This window comes from Macaca fascicularis, chromosome 18 (genome assembly GCF_037993035.2).
Source record: "Macaca fascicularis isolate 582-1 chromosome 18, T2T-MFA8v1.1".
Classification (NCBI taxonomy): domain Eukaryota; kingdom Metazoa; phylum Chordata; class Mammalia; order Primates; family Cercopithecidae; genus Macaca; species Macaca fascicularis.
In genome coordinates, this window is record NC_088392.1 from 36,365,659 (window position 1) to 36,384,412 (window position 18,754).

General features: G+C 37.8%; 1 protein-coding gene across 8 annotated transcripts in view; it reads right to left on the minus strand.

Annotated features, from left to right (window-relative positions):
- Positions 1-18,754, minus strand: part of DCC (DCC netrin 1 receptor) — a 1,206,733-nt gene that overhangs the window by 221,106 nt on the left and 966,873 nt on the right. For all 8 annotated transcript variants that reach the window (XM_005586668.5, XM_074022755.1, XM_074022754.1 and 5 more), the window contains exon 13: positions 16,149-16,290. In XM_005586668.5, the coding sequence (XP_005586725.3) occupies positions 16,149-16,290 (142 nt within the window). The remainder of the gene's footprint in view (positions 1-16,148; positions 16,291-18,754) is intronic.

Genomic DNA, 18,754 nt, shown 5'->3' on the forward strand with positions numbered 1-18,754 from the left:
TAAGTAAGAGATATTGCCATAGTCTATTTGGATGGCCCAGATTCGATCAGATAAAAGGCCTTAAGTGCAGAACTGAGGCTGCCCTGAGGCAGAAATTCTGCCTTGCCATGGCTGTGGACTTAGCTTGAGAGCTCCAGCTTGCCCCTTAATGGCCTGCCCAGTGGATTTTGGAATTGCCTGGCCAGCCATCATAACCACTTAAACCAATTCCTTGCAATACTTTTCTTAGTATGTATTTCCTGCTCGCTCTTTCTTTCTCTGGTAGAAACCTGACTGATATACCTGTTTTAAGTAAAACAAAGTCTGCTAACAACTTGAAGTTATCATTAGAAAGCAGTTTAGATTTTTGTTGGTTTAAAGTTTGTTTATCAGAGACAAGGATTGCAACCCCTGCTTCTTTCTTTCTTCCTTCCTTCTTTTCTTCCTTCCTTCCTTCCTTTTCTCCCTCCCTCCCTCCCTCCCTCCCTCCTTTCTTTCTCTTTCTTTCTTTCTTTCTTTCTTTCTTTCTTTCTTTCTTTCTTTCTTTCTTTCTTTCTTTCTTTCTTTCTTTCTTTCTTTCTTTCTTCTCTCTCTCTCTCTCTCTCTCTTTCTTTCTTTCTTTCTTTCTTTCTTTCTTTCTTTCCTTCCTTCCTTCCTTCCTTCCTTCCTTCCTTCTTTCTTTCTTCCTTCCTTCCTTCCTTTCTTTTTCTTTCTTTCTTTCCATTTTCTTGGTAAATATTCCTCCATCCCTTTATTTTGAGTCTGTGTGTGTCTTTGCTAGTGAGATGGGTCTCCTGAATACAGCAAACTGAGGGGTCTTGACTCTTTCTCCAATTTGCCAGTCTGTGTCTTTTAACTGGGGCATTTAACCTGTTTACATTAAGGTTAATAAGGTTATGTGTGAATTTGATCCTGTCATTATGATTACACAACGCTGGTGATTATTTTGCCCGTTAGTTGATGCTGTTTCTTCATGATGCCGATGGTCTTTACAATTTGGTATGTTTTTGCAGTGGCTGGTACCAGTTTTTCCTTTCCATTTTTAGTGCTTCCTTCAGGAGCTCTTGTAAGACAGGCCCAGTGGTGACAAAACCTCTCAGCATTTGCTTTCTGTAAAGGATTTTATTTCTCCTTTGCTAATAAACTTAGTTTGGCTGGATATGAAATTCTGGGTTGCAAATTCTTTTCCTTAAGAATGTTGAATATTGGCCCCCACTATTTTCTGGCTTGTAGTGTTTCTGCAGAGAGATCTGCTGTTAGTCTGGTGGGCTTCCCTTTGTGGATAATGTGACCATTCTCTCTGGCTGCCCTTAACATTTTTTCTTTAATTTCAATCTTGGTGAATCTGACCATGATATATCTTGGGGTTGCTCTCCTCAAAGATCAAAAACAAAACAAAACAAAGAAGGGGATTACATAATGGTAAAGGGATCAACGAAACAAGAAGAGCTAACTATCCTAAATGTATATGTACCCAATACAGGAGCACCCAGATTCATAAAGCAAGTTCTTAGAGACCTACAGAGAGACTTCAACTCCCACTCAATAATAGTGGTAGACTTTAACACCCCACTGTCAATATTAGACAGATCAATGAGCCAGAAAATTAACAAGGATACTCAGGACTTGAACTCCGCTCTGGACCAAGAGGACCTAATAGACATCTACAGAACTCTCCCACCCCAAATAAAAAAATATACATTATTCTCAGCACCACATCATGCTTATTCTAAAATTGATCACATAATTGGAGGTAAAAACTCCTCAGCAAATGCAAAGGAATGAAAATCATAACAAACAGTTCTTAAACCACAGTGCAATCAAATTAGAACTCAGGATTGGAAATTCATTCAAAACCACACAACTACATGGAAACTGAACAACCTGCTCCTGAATGACTACTGGATAAAGAAATTAAGGCATAAATAAATAAGTTCTTTGAAATCAATGAGAACAAAGACACAACATACTACAATCTCTGGGACACAGCTAAAACAGTGTTTAGAGGGAAATTTATAGCACTAAATGCCCACAGGAGAAAGGAGGAAAGATCTAAAATCAACACCCTGATATCACAATGAAAAGAACTAGAGAAACAAGAGCAAACAAATTCAAAAGCTAGCAGAAGACAAGAAATAATTAAGATCAGAGCAGAACTGAAGGAAACGGAGACATGAAAAACCCTTCAAAAAAATCAATGAATCCAGGGGGTGGTTTTTTGAAAAGATTAAAAAAATAGACCACTAGCCAGAATAATAAAGAAGGAAAAAGAGAAGAATCAAGTAGACAATAAAAAAATGATACAGGGGAGATCACCACTGATCCCATAGAAATACAAACTACCATCAGATAATACTATAAACACCACTACACAAATAAACTAGAAAACCTAGAAGAAATGGATAAATTTCTGGACATACACACCCCCCACACGCTGCAAGACTAAACCTGGAAGAAGTCGAATCCCTGAATAGACCAATAGCAAGTTCTGAAATTGAGTCATTAATAGCCTACAAACCAAGAAATGCCCAGGACCAGACGGATTTATCGCCAAATTCTACCACAGGTAAAACGATGAGCTGGCACCATTCCTTCTGAAACTATTCCAAACAGCAGAAAAAAAGGGATTCCTTCGTAACTCATTTTATGAGGCCAGCATCATCCTTATACCAAAACCTGGCAAAGATACAACAAAAAAAACGTAAGTTTCAACCCAATATCACATTGATGATGAACATCAGTGTGAAAATCCTCAATAAAATACTGGCAAACCGAATCCAGCAGCATATCAAAAAGCTTATCCACCATGATCAAGTTGGCTTCATCCCTGGGATGCAAGGCTGGCTCAATATATGCAAATCAATAAACGTAATCCATCACATAAACAGAACCAGTAACAAAAACCACATGATTATCTCAGTAGATGCAGAAAAGACCTTTGATAAAATCCAACACCTCTTCATGCTAAAAACTCTCAATAAACTAGGTATTGATGGAATGTATCTCAAGATAATAAGAGCTATTTATGACAGATGTACAGCTAATATACTGCATGGGCAAAAGCTGGAAGCATTCCCTTTGAAAGCCAGCACAAGACAAGGATGCCCTCTCTCACCACCCCTATTCCACATAGTACTGGAAATTCTGGCCAGGGCAATCAGGCAAGAGAAAGAAATAAAGAGTATTCAAATAGGAAGAGAGGAAGTCAAATGGTCTCTGTTTGCAGATGACATATTGTATATTTAGAAAACCCCATCGTCTCAGCCCAAAATTTCCTTAAGCTGTTGAGCAATTGCAGCAGTCTCAGGATACAAAATCAATGTACAAAAATCACAATCATTCCTATACACCAATAACAGACAGAGAGCCTAATCATGAATGAATTCTCATTCACAATTGCTGCAAAGAGAATAAAATACCTAGGAATACAACTTACAAGATATGTGAAGGACGTCTTCAAGGAGAACTACAAACCACTGCTCAAGGAAATAAGAAAGGACACAAACAAATGGAAAAACATTCCATGCTCATGGATAGGAAGATCAATACCATGAAAATAGCCATACTCTCAAAAGTAATTTATAGATTCAATGCTATTCCCATCAAGCTACCATTGACTTTCTTCACAGAACTAGAAAAAAAAAAAAAACTACTTTAAATTTCATATAGATCCAAACAAGAGCCTGCATAGCCAAGATAATCCTAAGCAGAAAGAATGAAGCTGGAGGCATCAGGCTACCTGACTTCAATCTATATTACAAAGCTACAGTAAACAAAAAAGCATGGTACTGGTACCAAAACAGATATATAGACCAAAGTAACAGAACAGAGGCCTCAAAAATAACACCACACATCTACAGTCACCTGATCCTTGACAAACTAGAGAAAAACAAGCAATGGGGAAAGGATTCCCTATTTAATAAATGATGTTTGGAAAACTGGCTAGCCATTTGCAGAAAACTGAAATTGGACCCCTTCCTCACACCTTATATAAAAATTAACTCAAGATAGATTAAAGACTTAAATGTAAGACCTAAAACCACAAAAACCCTAGAAGAAAGCCTAGGACATAGGCATGGGTAAAGACTTCATGACTAAAACAGCAAAAGCAAAGGCAACAAAAGCCAAAATTGACAAATGGGATCTAATTAAACCAAAGAGCTTCTGCACAGCAAAAGAAAGTATTGTTAGAGTGAACATGGAACCTACAGAATGGGAGAATTTTTTTAAATCTATCCATCTGACAAAGGGCTAGTATCTAGAATCTACAAGGAACTTAAACAAATTTACAAGAAAAAAACAGCCCCATCCAAAAGTGGGTGATGGATATGAACAGACAGTACTGCTACAAAAGAAGACATTTATGCTGCCAACAAATATACGAAAAAAAAAGCGCATCATCACTGATCATTAGAGAAATGCTAATCAAAACCACAATGAGATACCGTCTCATGGAAGTTAGAATGGTGATCATTAAAAAGTCAGGAAACAACAGAAGCTGGAGAGGATGTGGAGAAACAGGAACACTTTTACACTGCTGGTGGGAGTGTAAACTAGTTCAACCATTGTGGAAGACAGTGTGACGATTCCTCAAGGATCTAGAGTCAGAAATACGATTTGACCGAGCAATCCCATTACTGGGCACGTACCCAAAAGATTATAAATCATTGTACTATAAAGACACACACACACGCATATTTATTGCAGCACTATTCACAATAGCCAAGACTTGGAACCAATGCAAATGCCCATCAATGATAGACAAGATAAAGAAAATGTGGCACATATACACTATGGAATACTATGCAGCCATACAAAAGGAGGGGTTCATGTCCTTTGCAGGGACATGGATAAAGCTGAAAACCATCATTTTCAGCAAACTAACACAGAGAGAACCAAACACCACATTTTCTCATTAATAAGTGGGAGTTGAACAATGAGAACACATTGACACTGGGAGGGGAACATCACACACCAGGGCCTGTCAAGGGGTGGGGGTATAGGGGAGGGATAGCTTTAGGAGAAATACCTAATGTAGATGACGGGTTGATGGATGCAGCAAACCACCATGGCACATGTATACCTATGCAACATATCTGTACTTTTTGCATATATATTCTAGAATTTCAATTATAATAATAAAAAAGAAAGCAGTTTAGAGGCCATCTAGTGCATTGTAAGTATTTCCCCAAAGGGATCTCACCCGGCCAGGCCAAACTATTTATCAGAGTATCCCTTCCAACCATATACAGTAGGGGAGTTCTTCATATCTTCCTTTCTATTATATCTGCAGTGAAGTTTTAGCATCCTGTAGAGATTAGTGCCCTAGGTCACTCTGAAAATCTTGCCAAATGTCTTTGAAGTATTAAATTTTATCTTTAAAACATCTTCAACTTTGCTGGGCTGTGGAACCTAACTACAAACACCTAAAAAAGTTAGGTTAAGTATAAAAAAAGCATTGAAATATGTACCTAGAATCCCATTATTAAAGAAAATCTTAAGTAATGTCTAGTCAATGGCTCATATAATGCTGAATATCTAACAAAGTATCCCTGCAAGTATAGCAGGAATACTTTTGTTGCATGAGAAATTCACCAATGGAGGTAACTCACTTTCAAGTTTTGCTTTGTGGACAAGTTCCTCCTTAGATTGCACTGAATCTGATTTGCCATAATATCACTTATGGATAGATTGCACTAGTTTTATCCTACTGGGATAAAAACAAATAAAATTTCTCCTATAAAACATGTTTATCCAAGACTTTAGATTCTAAATTCAGTACCTTTTGTATCAAACCTTTATCAAGAAAATTAAACTTGTGATCCTTTTTTTAAGCCCAAGTAAGTGCATGATATAAAGCAGAAGCAAACATTTTGGCTTTTCAGAGAAGCAGTCTGGACATTAACTTTAGAATTCCAGGTTTCAGGTAGCCCTGCTTCTATGCTGTGCGGGGTATTTGGTTGGGAAAATTTTAGATATACTGGAGGCCCTTTTAATAGCTATTTCCTATCTAAAGTGATGAAGTAATAATACATGCTTCCACTTTATAGTGTTCTTGTGAGGGTCAAATGAAAAATTGCTTGTAAAAGTAATTTATAAAATCAAGCATTTCATAGATGTAATAATAACTGACATTGGCACAGGGATTTTCATGTTACTTTCTTACTTGATTTTCAAATATCCTGCGATTTTGGCACAGAATACATGATTGGTACCATTTTAGAGATAAGGATAACAAGGCTCAGAGAAATTAAACTAGGGTACTTTGGTGTTTTAACTAAAACTTGGACTATCCTTGGGTAAAGAATCTGGGCTCTGTTCTGTCTCTTGCTGGGCACCTTCCAAGGCCCACATGCCCTATGCTAGAACCCAAGAGAGACATCAGCAACAAATGTAAAGCACTATGCAGGCAAGGAAGAAATATCTGTTAATGATGACTACATCAGACTTGAATAATAGGCAGGTAGGGAGGTTACCTAACTGACGATTCTATTATTTTTGACAGTGGATCAACCTTAGAAATCAGTAATATCCAAATTCAGTCTCAAAAAGAGTTAAATTGTTCTCTTGCTTAGAAATGCGGCTGGGAGCAGTGGCTCACGTCTGTAATCCCAGCACTTTGGGAGGCCGAGACAGACGAATCACCTGAGGTTGGGAGTTCCCGACCAGCCTGGCCAACATGGTGAAACCCCGTCTCTACTAAAAATACAAAAATTAGCCGGGCATGGTGGCGCACACCTGTAATCCCAGCTACTCAGGAGGCTGAGGTGGGAGAATCACTGGTACCTGGGACGCAGAGGTTGCAGTGAGCCAAGATAGTGCCACTGCACTCAACCCTGGGTGACACAGCGCGATTCTGTCTTCAAAATAAAAAATAAATAAATAAATATACCCTATTAGAAAGAGGAGTTATCTTCCAGAGTTATACCAACAATGACCACCACCAAGCAATTTTGGGGGACCCCAACTCTGATAGGTGATATCAAAAGATCTTTCAATGTTGCTTTCTTTCCTCCCCTCCCTTCCTTCCTTTTTTCCTTGCTTCCTTTCCTCCCTTTCCTTCGCTCCTTCTTCCTTTTCCTTCCCTCCTTCTTCCCTTCCCTCTTACTTCCCTTCCTTCCTTCTTCCCTTCCTTCCTTCTTCCCTTCCTTCCTTCTTCCCTTCCCATCTTCCCTTCCCTTCCCTCCTTCTTCCCTTCCTTCTTTCTTCCCTTCCCTTCCTTCTTTCCTTCCCTTCCTTCCTCCCTCTCTTTCTCCCTTTCTTCCTCCCTCCCTTCCTTCCTTCCTCCCTCCACCCTTCTTCCCTCCCTCCTCCCTTCCTCCCTTCCCCTCTCCCCTTCCCCATCCCCTCCTCTTCCTTCCCTTTCCCTCCCCTCCTCTCCCCTCCCCTTCCCTTTCCCTCCCCTTCTCTCCCTCCCCTTCCCTTCCTTTCCCTTCTTCTCTGTCTGTCTTTCATTGGAGGTGGAGTAAAGAGAAGCCAGTCTGTAAAAGCTTTTTTGTATGTATATTTTTGTATGTATATTTTATCTTAGATCTAGTTCCTGAACTAATAGGAATTTTTTTTTAATTTAAATAAGTTGGCCAGTAAAGATTTTATTTAATCTGTTCCAGAGTTATTCAGCTCCTCTAGCTATATGTAATCTTTAATTTTTATTGTCCAATAGACATCTTTTACCATCCTTGTGTTTTTCTCCTGTCCCTTTTAATACTCATATAATCACAAATATATTGCCTACAGTGAGAAACACATTGTTTACAGTTTAAGAGGTAAGAGTATAGTTTTTCTATTCAGGCAGTATTAGGTTTGAATTTTCATTTCATTACTTATTAGCTGGTCAACCATGAAAAACCAGGCCTCTTTGTTTACTTCTATGCCCTCCATCCATAAAATGGGGATATATAAATAAAAACTGTTATAAAGATTAAAATGGAAAACACATATATAGTTTTTAGCATAGTGAATGGTTTGAGTTCAGTAAGTAATAATATGGCTGTTAGTATTGTTGTAAACGTGAAAGATTATTTTTCATGTTAATTATCTTTTACAAAGTTGTATAACAGTCTTAGTCACTCACAATAAAGTGAACTAAAGATGACAACTTGCATAGTGAAAAGAGCACATAATGAAGAGTTGGAACACACACAATTCACCTGGGATCATCTCCTTAACTAGTGGAGGACCTTTGCAATATCACGCTCCAGACCTCAGTTATTTCTTCTGTAAAATAAGCAGTTTGGCTGGGCACGGTGGCTCATACCTGTAATCCTAGCACTTTGGGAGGCAGAGGAGAGAGGATCACCTGAGGTCGGGAGTTTGAGACCAGCCTGGCCAACATGGTGAAACCCCATCTCTACTATACAAAAAATTAGCCGGGTGTGGTGGTGCATGCCTGTAATCCCAGCTACTGGTGAAGCTGAGGCAGGAGAATCACTTGAACGCAGGAGGCAGAGGTTGCAGTGAGCCAAGATCGTACCACTGCACTCCAGTCTGGGCAATAAGAGTGAAACTCCACCTCAAAAATAAAATAAAATAAAATAAATAAAATAAAACAAAACAAAACCAGTTTGGATGAAATGAATTCTGTGTTTTCTGCTATGTGTGTCAGGACAATAAAGTTCAATCTCAACAAGTGTGTGTATATGTGTGTGTCCTAGAAGCTTCTAAGTATACCTTTATCGTAAAGGAAATGTGGTGTTAACTAGCAATGCTTTTCTTAGTTGTAAAAAAATTCAATTGTTGAAAGTTGATTATCTCTGCATGTTTCTATCCTGAATGCTAAGCCCTCAAGCTCTGTAATTTTTATGTTGTATTTCTAATTTTTTAGATCTTCTACTAAGAGATGGCATATTATTCAAACAACATAATTACCCAATGTTAACCCTGTTAAAAAATTGCTATGCTGTTATTTCAATTTTTCAGTCCATAAACTATCAATGCATCTTTATTATTGTGTTTATTATATATTGACCATGAAACACAAGAAAACTCTTAAATTCAATTCAAACAACCTTCCCTGAAGAGCAATCAAAAAATAAAAACATTTTAAAATTTAGTTGACATGGGTTCTCACAATAAACCTGATAGCAGCGATTTCAATTCTTGTTATAACTCTGAATTACTTTGTTATTGCAGATGTCTCATTATTCTCATTAAAAAAAAAAAAAAACACATGCACAACAAAAAACACCTAACAAATAGAAGATTGAAAAAAATAAAATGTTTGAGTATCTAAACCTGAATATTTATAACACACAAATGGAGCATTCTGAAATTTCCAATTTTTTAAGCAGCCAAATCAATAAATCCATGTATCTTACAGGCATTAAAATCATAGGGTCAAATCCTTTACATTTTACAGTGCTGTAGATTTACATGGAAAACCAATTACCTCTGCTTACAACAAAGTGTGCAAGTTGCTAGATATATCCTGGGGACATGTCTAAACAACAGCCAATCTACCAGTGTGTAGCGCTCCCTGGTTCCTTAATGTTTTGTAGCACTGAAGACATATATTACCAAAATGTCTAGCAATGCAACAGGTGTTTCTGTAGCCCAATCACAGAGCACAGGAGAGGAGGGAAGGATTTTCCAAAGCTATTCAAAAGACTTTTAAGTATATGATGTTGTTCTTTAACTCTTTTTATCGCTTTAGTGCAGATTTAGAAAGAGCATATATATATATTTACAGTAAATCTCAGGCATAGTCACACACATAACTGCACATATTTTGTTTGCATTCCTAAATGCTTTATTATAACTCATGAAATCAAGATGTAACAATATGAACAAAGCCTACACATTTTGGATCCAAATTCTTACAGCTCTATAAAGATGCAAATGGGCGCTTGTGAGCTGTTTCTAATAACTAATTAATTCATCTCACTTTGCTTTTGGCTGGAATGATAATAAACCAGAGTGGTGATGGGTTACCTCATGCTAATTAGAAGCTCTAATTGTCACACATATTTTAGATGAATGAAAATGTAGAATGGAATTATTTATTTTTGAATAAGTAAAGTTTATTAGAAGATACAACTCAAAATGATGGCCCTTGAGAGGAAAAATAATAAAAGGAATTTGTAGTAGTTTGAATGGCATCCCCTCAGAATTCATGCATGTCTGAAGGATCGGCATGTGACCTTATTTGGAAATAGGGTCTTTACAGTTATAATTAGTTGATGATCTCAAGATGAAATCATCCTGGATTTAAAGTGGGCTCTATCTCTAATGTCCTCATTGGAAGACGAGAGAGGCCAGGCACAGTGTCTTATGCCTATAATCTTAGCACTTTGGGAGGCCGTGGATGGAGAATGACTTGAGGCTAGGAGTTTGAGACCAGCCTGAGCAACAAAATAAGACCTTGTCTCTAGGAAAATTTAAAAATTAGCTGGGTGTGGTGAAACACACCTGTAGCCCCAGCTGCTCGGTAGGCTGAGGCAGGAGGACCACTTGAGCCCAGAAGGTCAAGTCTGCAGTAAACTATGGTCATGCCACTGTACTCCAGCCTGGGTAAGAGTGCAAGACCCTGTCTCAAAAAAAACAAAACAAAACAAATAAAAAAGGAAGAGGAGAGAATACAGAGAGGAAAGTGATAAAAAGATGGAGACAGAGATTGAAGCAATGCATCTACAAGCCAAGGAACAACAGGGACTGCCTGCAACCCCAACAGTTAGTAGAGAGGCATGAGATGGGGTCTTCCTCAGAGCCTACGGAGGCAGCTGAACCTACCAACACCTTGATGTCAGACTTCTGGCCTCCTGAACTAAGAGAATAAATGTCTGTTCTTTCAAGTTATGAAATTCATGGTATTTTGTTTTGGGTCTCTGATGGTAAGAAGGCTAATAGTTGCTGCTCTGCGTTTTTCCAATGATTTTACCTTAAACAGAGGGAAAGTCCTAAATGTTGTGTTATTTAGGGAGTTAGAGTCTTGGTTTGAAAATACTAAACTGAATGTGTTAATTTCCATTTGCCAAAATAACTCATAAGGACTAAGCAATTAACGCTAGCAAATTCTATTGGCCACGAGGCTACTGTTTTTCATTTCTTTTCTGGACCACTGTTTCCTAAGCCGTTCAGATGGTATTAAGTTAGCATTAGTGCGAGGAAATCTTAAATTTTCTTTTTTTATTCTACTTTAAGTTCTAGGGCACATGTGCACAACATGAAGGTTTTTAACATATGCATACACGTGCCATGTTGGTGTGCTGCACCCATTAACTCATCATTTACCTTAGGTATATCTCCTAATGCTATCCCTCCCCTCCCCCAACCCCACGACAGGCCCCAGTGTGTGATGTTCCCCTTCCTGTGTCCAAGTGTTCTCATAGTTCAATTCCCATCTATGAGTGAGAACACTCCGTGTTTGGTTTTCTATCCTTGCAATAGTTTGCTGAGAATAATGGTTTCCAGCTTCATCTATGTCCCTACAAAGGACATGAACTCATGCCTTTTTATGGCTGCATAGCATTCCATGGTGTATATGTGCCACATTTTCTTAATCCAGTCTATCATTGATGGACATTTGGGTTGGTTCCAAGTCTTTGCTATTGTGAATAATGCCGCAATAAACATACGTATGCATGTTCTTTAAGGCAGCATGATTTATAATCCTTAGGGTATATGCCCAGTAATGGGATTGCTGGGTCAAATGGTATTTCTAGTTCTAGATCCTTGAGGAATCACCACACTGTCTTCCACAATAGTTGAACTAGTTTACAGTCCCACCAACAGTGTAAAAGTGTTCCTGTTTCTCCACATCCTCTCCAGCACCTGTTGTTTCCTGACTTTTTAATGATTGCCATCTAAATGGTGTGAGATGATATCTCATTATGTTTTTGATTTGCATTTCTCTGATGGCCAGTGATGATAAGCATTTTTTTCACGTAAGGCTGGTTCAACATATGCAAATCAATAAATGTAATCCAGCATATAAACAGAATCAAAGACAAAAACCACATGATTATCTTAATAGATGCAGAAAAGGCCTTTGACAAAATTCAACAGCCCTTCATGCTAAAAACTCTCAATAAATTAGGTTTGATGGGACGTATCTCAAAATAGCAAGAGCTATTTATGACAAATCCACATCCAATATCATACTGAATGGGCAAAACTGGAAGCATTCCCTTTGAAAACTGGCACAAGACAGGGGTGCCCTCTCTCACCACTCTTATTCAACATAGTGTTGGAAGTTCTGGCCAGGACAATCAGGCAAGAGAAAGAAATAAAGGGTATTCAATTAGGAAAAGAGGAAGTCAAGTTGTCCCTGTGTGCAGATGACACAATTGTATATTTAGAAAACCCCATCGTCTCAGCCCAAAATCTCCTTAAGCTGTTGAGCAACTGCAGCAGAGTCTCAGGATACAAAATCAATGTGCAAAAATCAGAAGCATTCTTATACACCAATAACAGACAAACAGAGAGCCAAATCATGATTGAACTCCCATTCACAATCGCTTCAAAGAGAATAAAATACCTAGGAATTCAACTTACAAGGGATGTGAAGGACCTCTTCAGGGAGAACTACAACCCACCGCTCAACGAAATAAAAGAGGACACAAACAAATGGAAGAATATTCCATGTTCATGGATAGGAAGAATCAATATCATGAAAATGGCCATACTGCCCAAGGTAATTTACAGATTCAATGCCATCCCCATCAAGCTACTAATGACTTTCTTCACAGAATTGGAAAAAAAAACTACTTTAAAGTTCATATGGCACCAAAAAAGAGCCTGCATTGCCAAGACAATCCTAAGCCAAAAGAACAAAGTTGGAGGCATCAAGCTACCTGACTTCAAACTATACTACAAGGCTACAGTAACTAAAACAGCATGGTACTGGTACCAAAACAGAGATATAGACCAATGGACTAGAACAGAGCCCTTGGAAATAATACCACACATCTACAACCGTCTGATCTTTGACAAACCTGACAAAAACAAGAAATGGGGAAAGGATTCCCCATTTAATAAATAATGTTGGGAAAACTGGCTAGCCATACGTAGAAAGCTGAAATTGGATCCCTTCCTTATACCTTATACAAACCTTAATTCAAGATGGATTAAAGACTTAAATGTTAGACCTAAAACCATAAAAACCCTAGAAGAAAACCTGGGCAATACCATTCAGGATATAGGCATGGGCAGAGACTTCATATCTAAAACACCAAAAGCAATGGCAACAAAAGCCAAAATTGGCAAATGTGATCTAATTATACTAAAGAGCTTCTGCACAGCAAAAGAAACTACCATCAGAGTGAAGAGGCAAACTACAGAACGGGAAAAATTTTTGCAATCTACTCATCTGACAAAGGGCTAATATCCAGAATCTACAAAGAACTCAAAGAAATTTACAAGAAAAAACCAACCCCATCAAAAAGTAGGCTAAGGATGTGAACGGACAATTCTCAAAAGAAGACATTTATGCAGCCAACAGACACATGAGGAAATCTTAAATTTTCAAAACCAAAAATTGTAATATTTTTAACTTATTTTTCATTTTGTATATGAAATTAAAATACATATCATATGGTTGTTACAAAGTAAGCAATACTCACGATCAACATTTTGGCATATATATTATTGTAAATATTTTTATGTGAATGCTTTTTTAAATAAATATGACCTCTTCTACTAATACTGACTTAAAACTGGGGTATTTGCTCATTGTTTTAAAAAACAATAATTTACATATGATTTAACATTTTGACACTATTCCATTTAAAATAGACATACAGTATTCCAAGATACAATTGAGTTTGAATGTTCTAGGTAACTTCCTATAGCTGGATACTTAGGTTTTCAAAAACACTATTTGCTATTAAAGTAATATGACAATAGGCTTCTAGCTAAAAACTTTGCAAAAATGTGATTGCTTCCTAGGTTAAACTCTCAGGATTTGGAAACCTGGGTCGTATCTTTATGAAAAGAAAATTACACATAGAGACATACATCCACATACACATGTATATACTTCTGTATAAAATACCTATATATACATTGCTTTCCAAAAAGGTTGTAGACATTTTCTGTCCCACAAGCAGTATAAGAGACTTAACGTTTCTCATATGCTTTCCAGAATGGGATGCCTGCATTTATTTTTATCTTTATTACTTTAATCAAAGGAAAATGCTAACTCATTTTTAATTTTAATTTGCATTTCTCTATTTGCTAATGAGATTGAACATTTTATCATCTTTATTGGCTGCATATAGTTCTGTGAATTGAACACCCAATCATTAATTTTTTTATTGGAATATTCATCCTTTAATTATTTTATAGTAGGAAATTAATTTTTATTTTCAATGTTTATCATTTGAGAAGCAAAAGCAATGATGATAAAGTTTTCAGGCTTCAAATCTCTATGTCTGGAAGAACACATGGCTTGGATTAAACTATCCTTAGTGTCTCTTCTACTCTAATATTAAATCTTAGAATTTATACTAAAATATTTTTAGCAAGATTTTTCAATTTTGGTGATTTCTCTCAAAGTAAGAGTCATATTGTACCAAATATCCTAATGAACACATGTTCTTAACTTCGATTATTTATACCATCTTCCCCATTATTTTGTCAGGGGAAAAAAAGCCATAGGATCTTGGCTTTCAAAATCTTTTAAAATGATATGGTAAATGTCATAACTTTCTGTTAGATTCAACCATTCCCTGCCTCAGATATTTTGTCCATATTTAAAACATGATTTTTGGCAATTTACTTCGGAAGTGCTCTGGCCATTATGCTAAAATTATATAGGCATAAAAGACAACCTGAGAGAAAAGAAGAAAAAATAAATAAACAAATTACTTTCAAGTCTCTGATTGTAGGCTGAACAACAAGCTTATAATGTGTGTGTGTCATGATTTCAAATGGAAATTCACTGAGTGTCTTGTGTAGAGAAAAGGAATACATAAGGAATTACTTTCTTCTTTTCTCACTTGCAATGGTAGTTTACCTCATCTATAAATTGTAGTCATGTGCTTTATGGTTTGTATATTGTCCTGACCCAGTTTATGTGCCACTTCAAAGTCGCTCAACTTCATCTACTCAGTTGTGTCATGAGCCACTCTATATGCTTTGCTTGCCAAGTTTCTGGCAGTAGCTCAAGATGTTCCTAGGTCTGAAAAGCCCTGAGCTCTGATCATACCCTAGGCCAGGCCACCATCACATAAAATGCTGATTAAGAAAAAGATACCTATGTGTCTGCACAGTCATCAGAAGCTCTGGCTTCACAGGGGACTGCCTGGGAGGTGCAGAGTAATCAGTAAGCTGTTGGTGAACTCAACCAGTGATAAACAAGAGAGCAACTGCTCACACCTTCTATCCACGGACTGTGAGACCGTTCATGCGGCTTCTCGAGAGACAATCAGGAAACCTAGCAAGCTCGGTGCTTTGTCTTGAAGTTGTGGCCACCACAGCTGGATAATGTACCACCATTATCTGTTTTCTCTTCTTCCCTGGATCGTTTTCCTTGTTCTCTCATTCTTGTTTTCCTGAACTTAAAACTTTAAAGGCATTACCTTGAAAGCCTGGCCTCATTCTGTTTTCCAGGAATCTGAGCTGACGTGAATTAAAGGTTGTGGTTGTTAAAGAAAATACATGATTATTTTATAAAATTTAAAATATATATTATTTATATGTACACTGTGTCCAGTTTTCATAGAGAAGTTTGATCTACTCTGAATTCTATCAATATTGGTGCAAAAGTGAATTTCCTTAATATTAGCAGAAAGTAGATTAATCTCTCTATTTTACAATCTACTCTTTTCTTCAGTTTTCAACCCATTCTCACCCCTGAATATTGGTAGAGAGGAATCAAAGTGATTGAAATTGGAACAATTTCATTAGATGACTTTTAAAAGTTATTAGTTAAAATGTTAAGTTTTTAGATAACAGATGCTTTTGCTGAATCAGCAATGCTGAGAAACTAATATGAATAAAAATTTTATGATACTTGGATTAAGACGATGATCCAGAAAGAAACATATAGTGAAAACATTATAGAGAATATAAAGTTAAAAATATAAAGGTTATTCTTGTTCCAGCCAATAGATGTCACCTGCCAGGATGCCAGGAAAAAAATCAATGTTCCTTTGGAGTGAGAGTATATATTATTCCTAAAGCATTTAATTCATCAAAACCTTGCAAGACTACACCATGTGAACACTGACCTGTGAATAGGTACCAGAGGTTGTTTGGCTCCAGCGTTTCCATCTCACCCCTGCGGGTCGTCTTTCTGTGTCGAATTTTATAGCCGGTAATAAATCCATTTTGTGTTCCTGATGGAGGAGGCAGCCAGCTAACTTTGATACTCTGTAAAATAATAGATGTAAATTAAAACATTGAAGAAAGAAAGGACAATGGGACAGGGTCAAAGAACCAAACATAAATGTGAAGAAAGCAGAGAAGCAAGAAGTGTTAGCAATTGCCACTTAAAGACAAATTAAATTTGTTCTTACAATCTGACACCGTTCTTATTTGTCTCGTTTTAACAAAAATACACAATTCCTTTGATTGATTGAATGCATTATCACCTCTCCTTTGCATATGCTGCTAAAATGACAGTAAAATATTCTAAATGGTATAAAGTCATAAAACAATACAGAATAAGGCTATATTGCAAGAGAGACGTCAACTAATATTCGGAAGGTGCAAATTGGAGGGAGATACGGTATATTAGTGTGTTCTCACACTGCTAATTAAAGACATACCCGAGACTGAGTAATTTTTAAAGAAAAAGAGGTTTAATGGACTCACAGTTCCACATAGCTGAGAAGCCTCACAATCATAGCAGAGGGCAAAGGAGGAGCAAAGATATGTCTTACATGGAAGCAGGCAAGGGAACGTGTGTAGGGGAATTCCCCTTTATAAAACTATCAGATCTCGTGAAACTTATTTAGTGTCATGAGAACAGCACAGGAAAGACCTGCCCCCATGATTCAATTACCTCCCGCTGGGTCCCTCCCATGACAGGTAGGAATTATGGGAGCTACAATTCAAGATAAGATTTAGGTGGGGACATAGCCAAACCATATCATAGGGTGACTGAGCCAAAGAAGAGAGCCTGAAAACGAAATACCTTTTTAAGAGATAGTAACGAAAAAGCAAGGCAATGAAATGCATGACAAAGGTCAGGGATGCCTGGACATTGTTCCTGCTTATATAACTTGGAAGGTAGGACTTTCAAGCATAGTTTTGAAAGGTTTCTACCTATACCGAGTAAAACCAGGCTACTAACCCTCCCTGACCTTGGAGGTGTTGGTAGTTTTATCCTCTGGGGATATTGAACTCAAAGGCCAAAGTTTCTGAGATATTAAACACAGGAGAGAACAAGGATGTACAGGGATATAGGCAAGGGTAATTAAATCAAAGATATGAGCTACCCATGTCTTCTTCCTTCATATGACACCTAGAGCAATGGCAACCAGGTATATGCTTCTTGGGTAGAATATCAGATAATCCTTCTCTAGAGAAAATTATTATCTTTGCCCTAGAGGGAAAAAAAAAAAAAACAGTCATATCCCTGATCAATTCCCCAACAATGAGGCTACTGCCAATATGGACAGAAGATAGGGAAATACTGGGTAGAAGAAGGCGGTTCTCTGGCAAAACGCCCTGCCCGCAAGCCTGAAAACCCACAGTCCTAAATGGGAACAGTCATTCCTGTTTTCACACCCAAATGTTGCCATTTGGCCTGCCGTGTCCCCCTATCCTGCACCCATATTAACCCCAAACACCAGGCTCCACAAGTGAATGAGTAGACTAGCAGAAGAGCAGAGGAACAGAAGAACAGTGTGGCAGAGAAGAAAAGAAGAGAAGGAGCATCTGAACATCGAGAGGAGTTCAGCTGGGGATGGTCGGGTAGGAGATCAGCCGTGGGACGACCAAACTCCCGGAGAAGATCATCTTCCCACTCCATCCCTTTTCTAGCTCCCCATCCATCCCACTGAGAGCCACCTCCATCTGGCAATAAAATCCCCCTCGTTTACCATCCTGCAATTTGTTCATGTGACCTGATTCTTCCTGGATGCTGGACAAGAACCTGGGTACCAAGAGGCCACTGAGCTGGTTAAAACTTAAGCTGTCTGCAGATGGCAGAGCTGAAAGAGCACTGAAGCACATCCACTGGGGTTTTGGGAGTCACAGACACCCACCCCTAGATGCTACCATGGGCCCAGAGACCAAAAGTGCTCACCCTAGCTCCTGCCCATCTGCATGCTCCCTCTCCCATTAGGGGTTTGAGGGTGCAGCAGCCAAACAGACAAGCCACACCAGTGTCACACATCCTGCAAGGGTGTGTTCCAGGAAAAGAGTGCAATCTGAAAAAAAAAAAAAAAGATATTTAAAAGGCAACAAACAGCAGTGAAGACAATGAAGAAAATTGTAATGTGATAAAAGATTTACTATGATGAAAAACCAGACTCAAAAGAGTACATACTGTTTAATTCCATTTATGTAAAGTTAAAGAATGGGCAAAAGTAATCTACAGTATTAGAAGTCAGAATAGTTTATGGTAGTTGTTCTGGGCTTTGACCGGAAATGGGTACCAGGAGACATTTTGGGGTGATGGAAATCTGCATATTGATTTCATGTTTGTTACTCAGATGGATACAATTGTCAAAATACACATTTATGGGCTGAATTGTGCCCACAAAGGGTCATATGTTAAAGTTATAACTCCTGTGTCTTAGAAGAATATGACTGAATTTGGAGATAAGTCCTTTAAGGAGGTAATGAAGTTTAAATTAGTTCATTAGGGTAGGTCTTAAATATGACA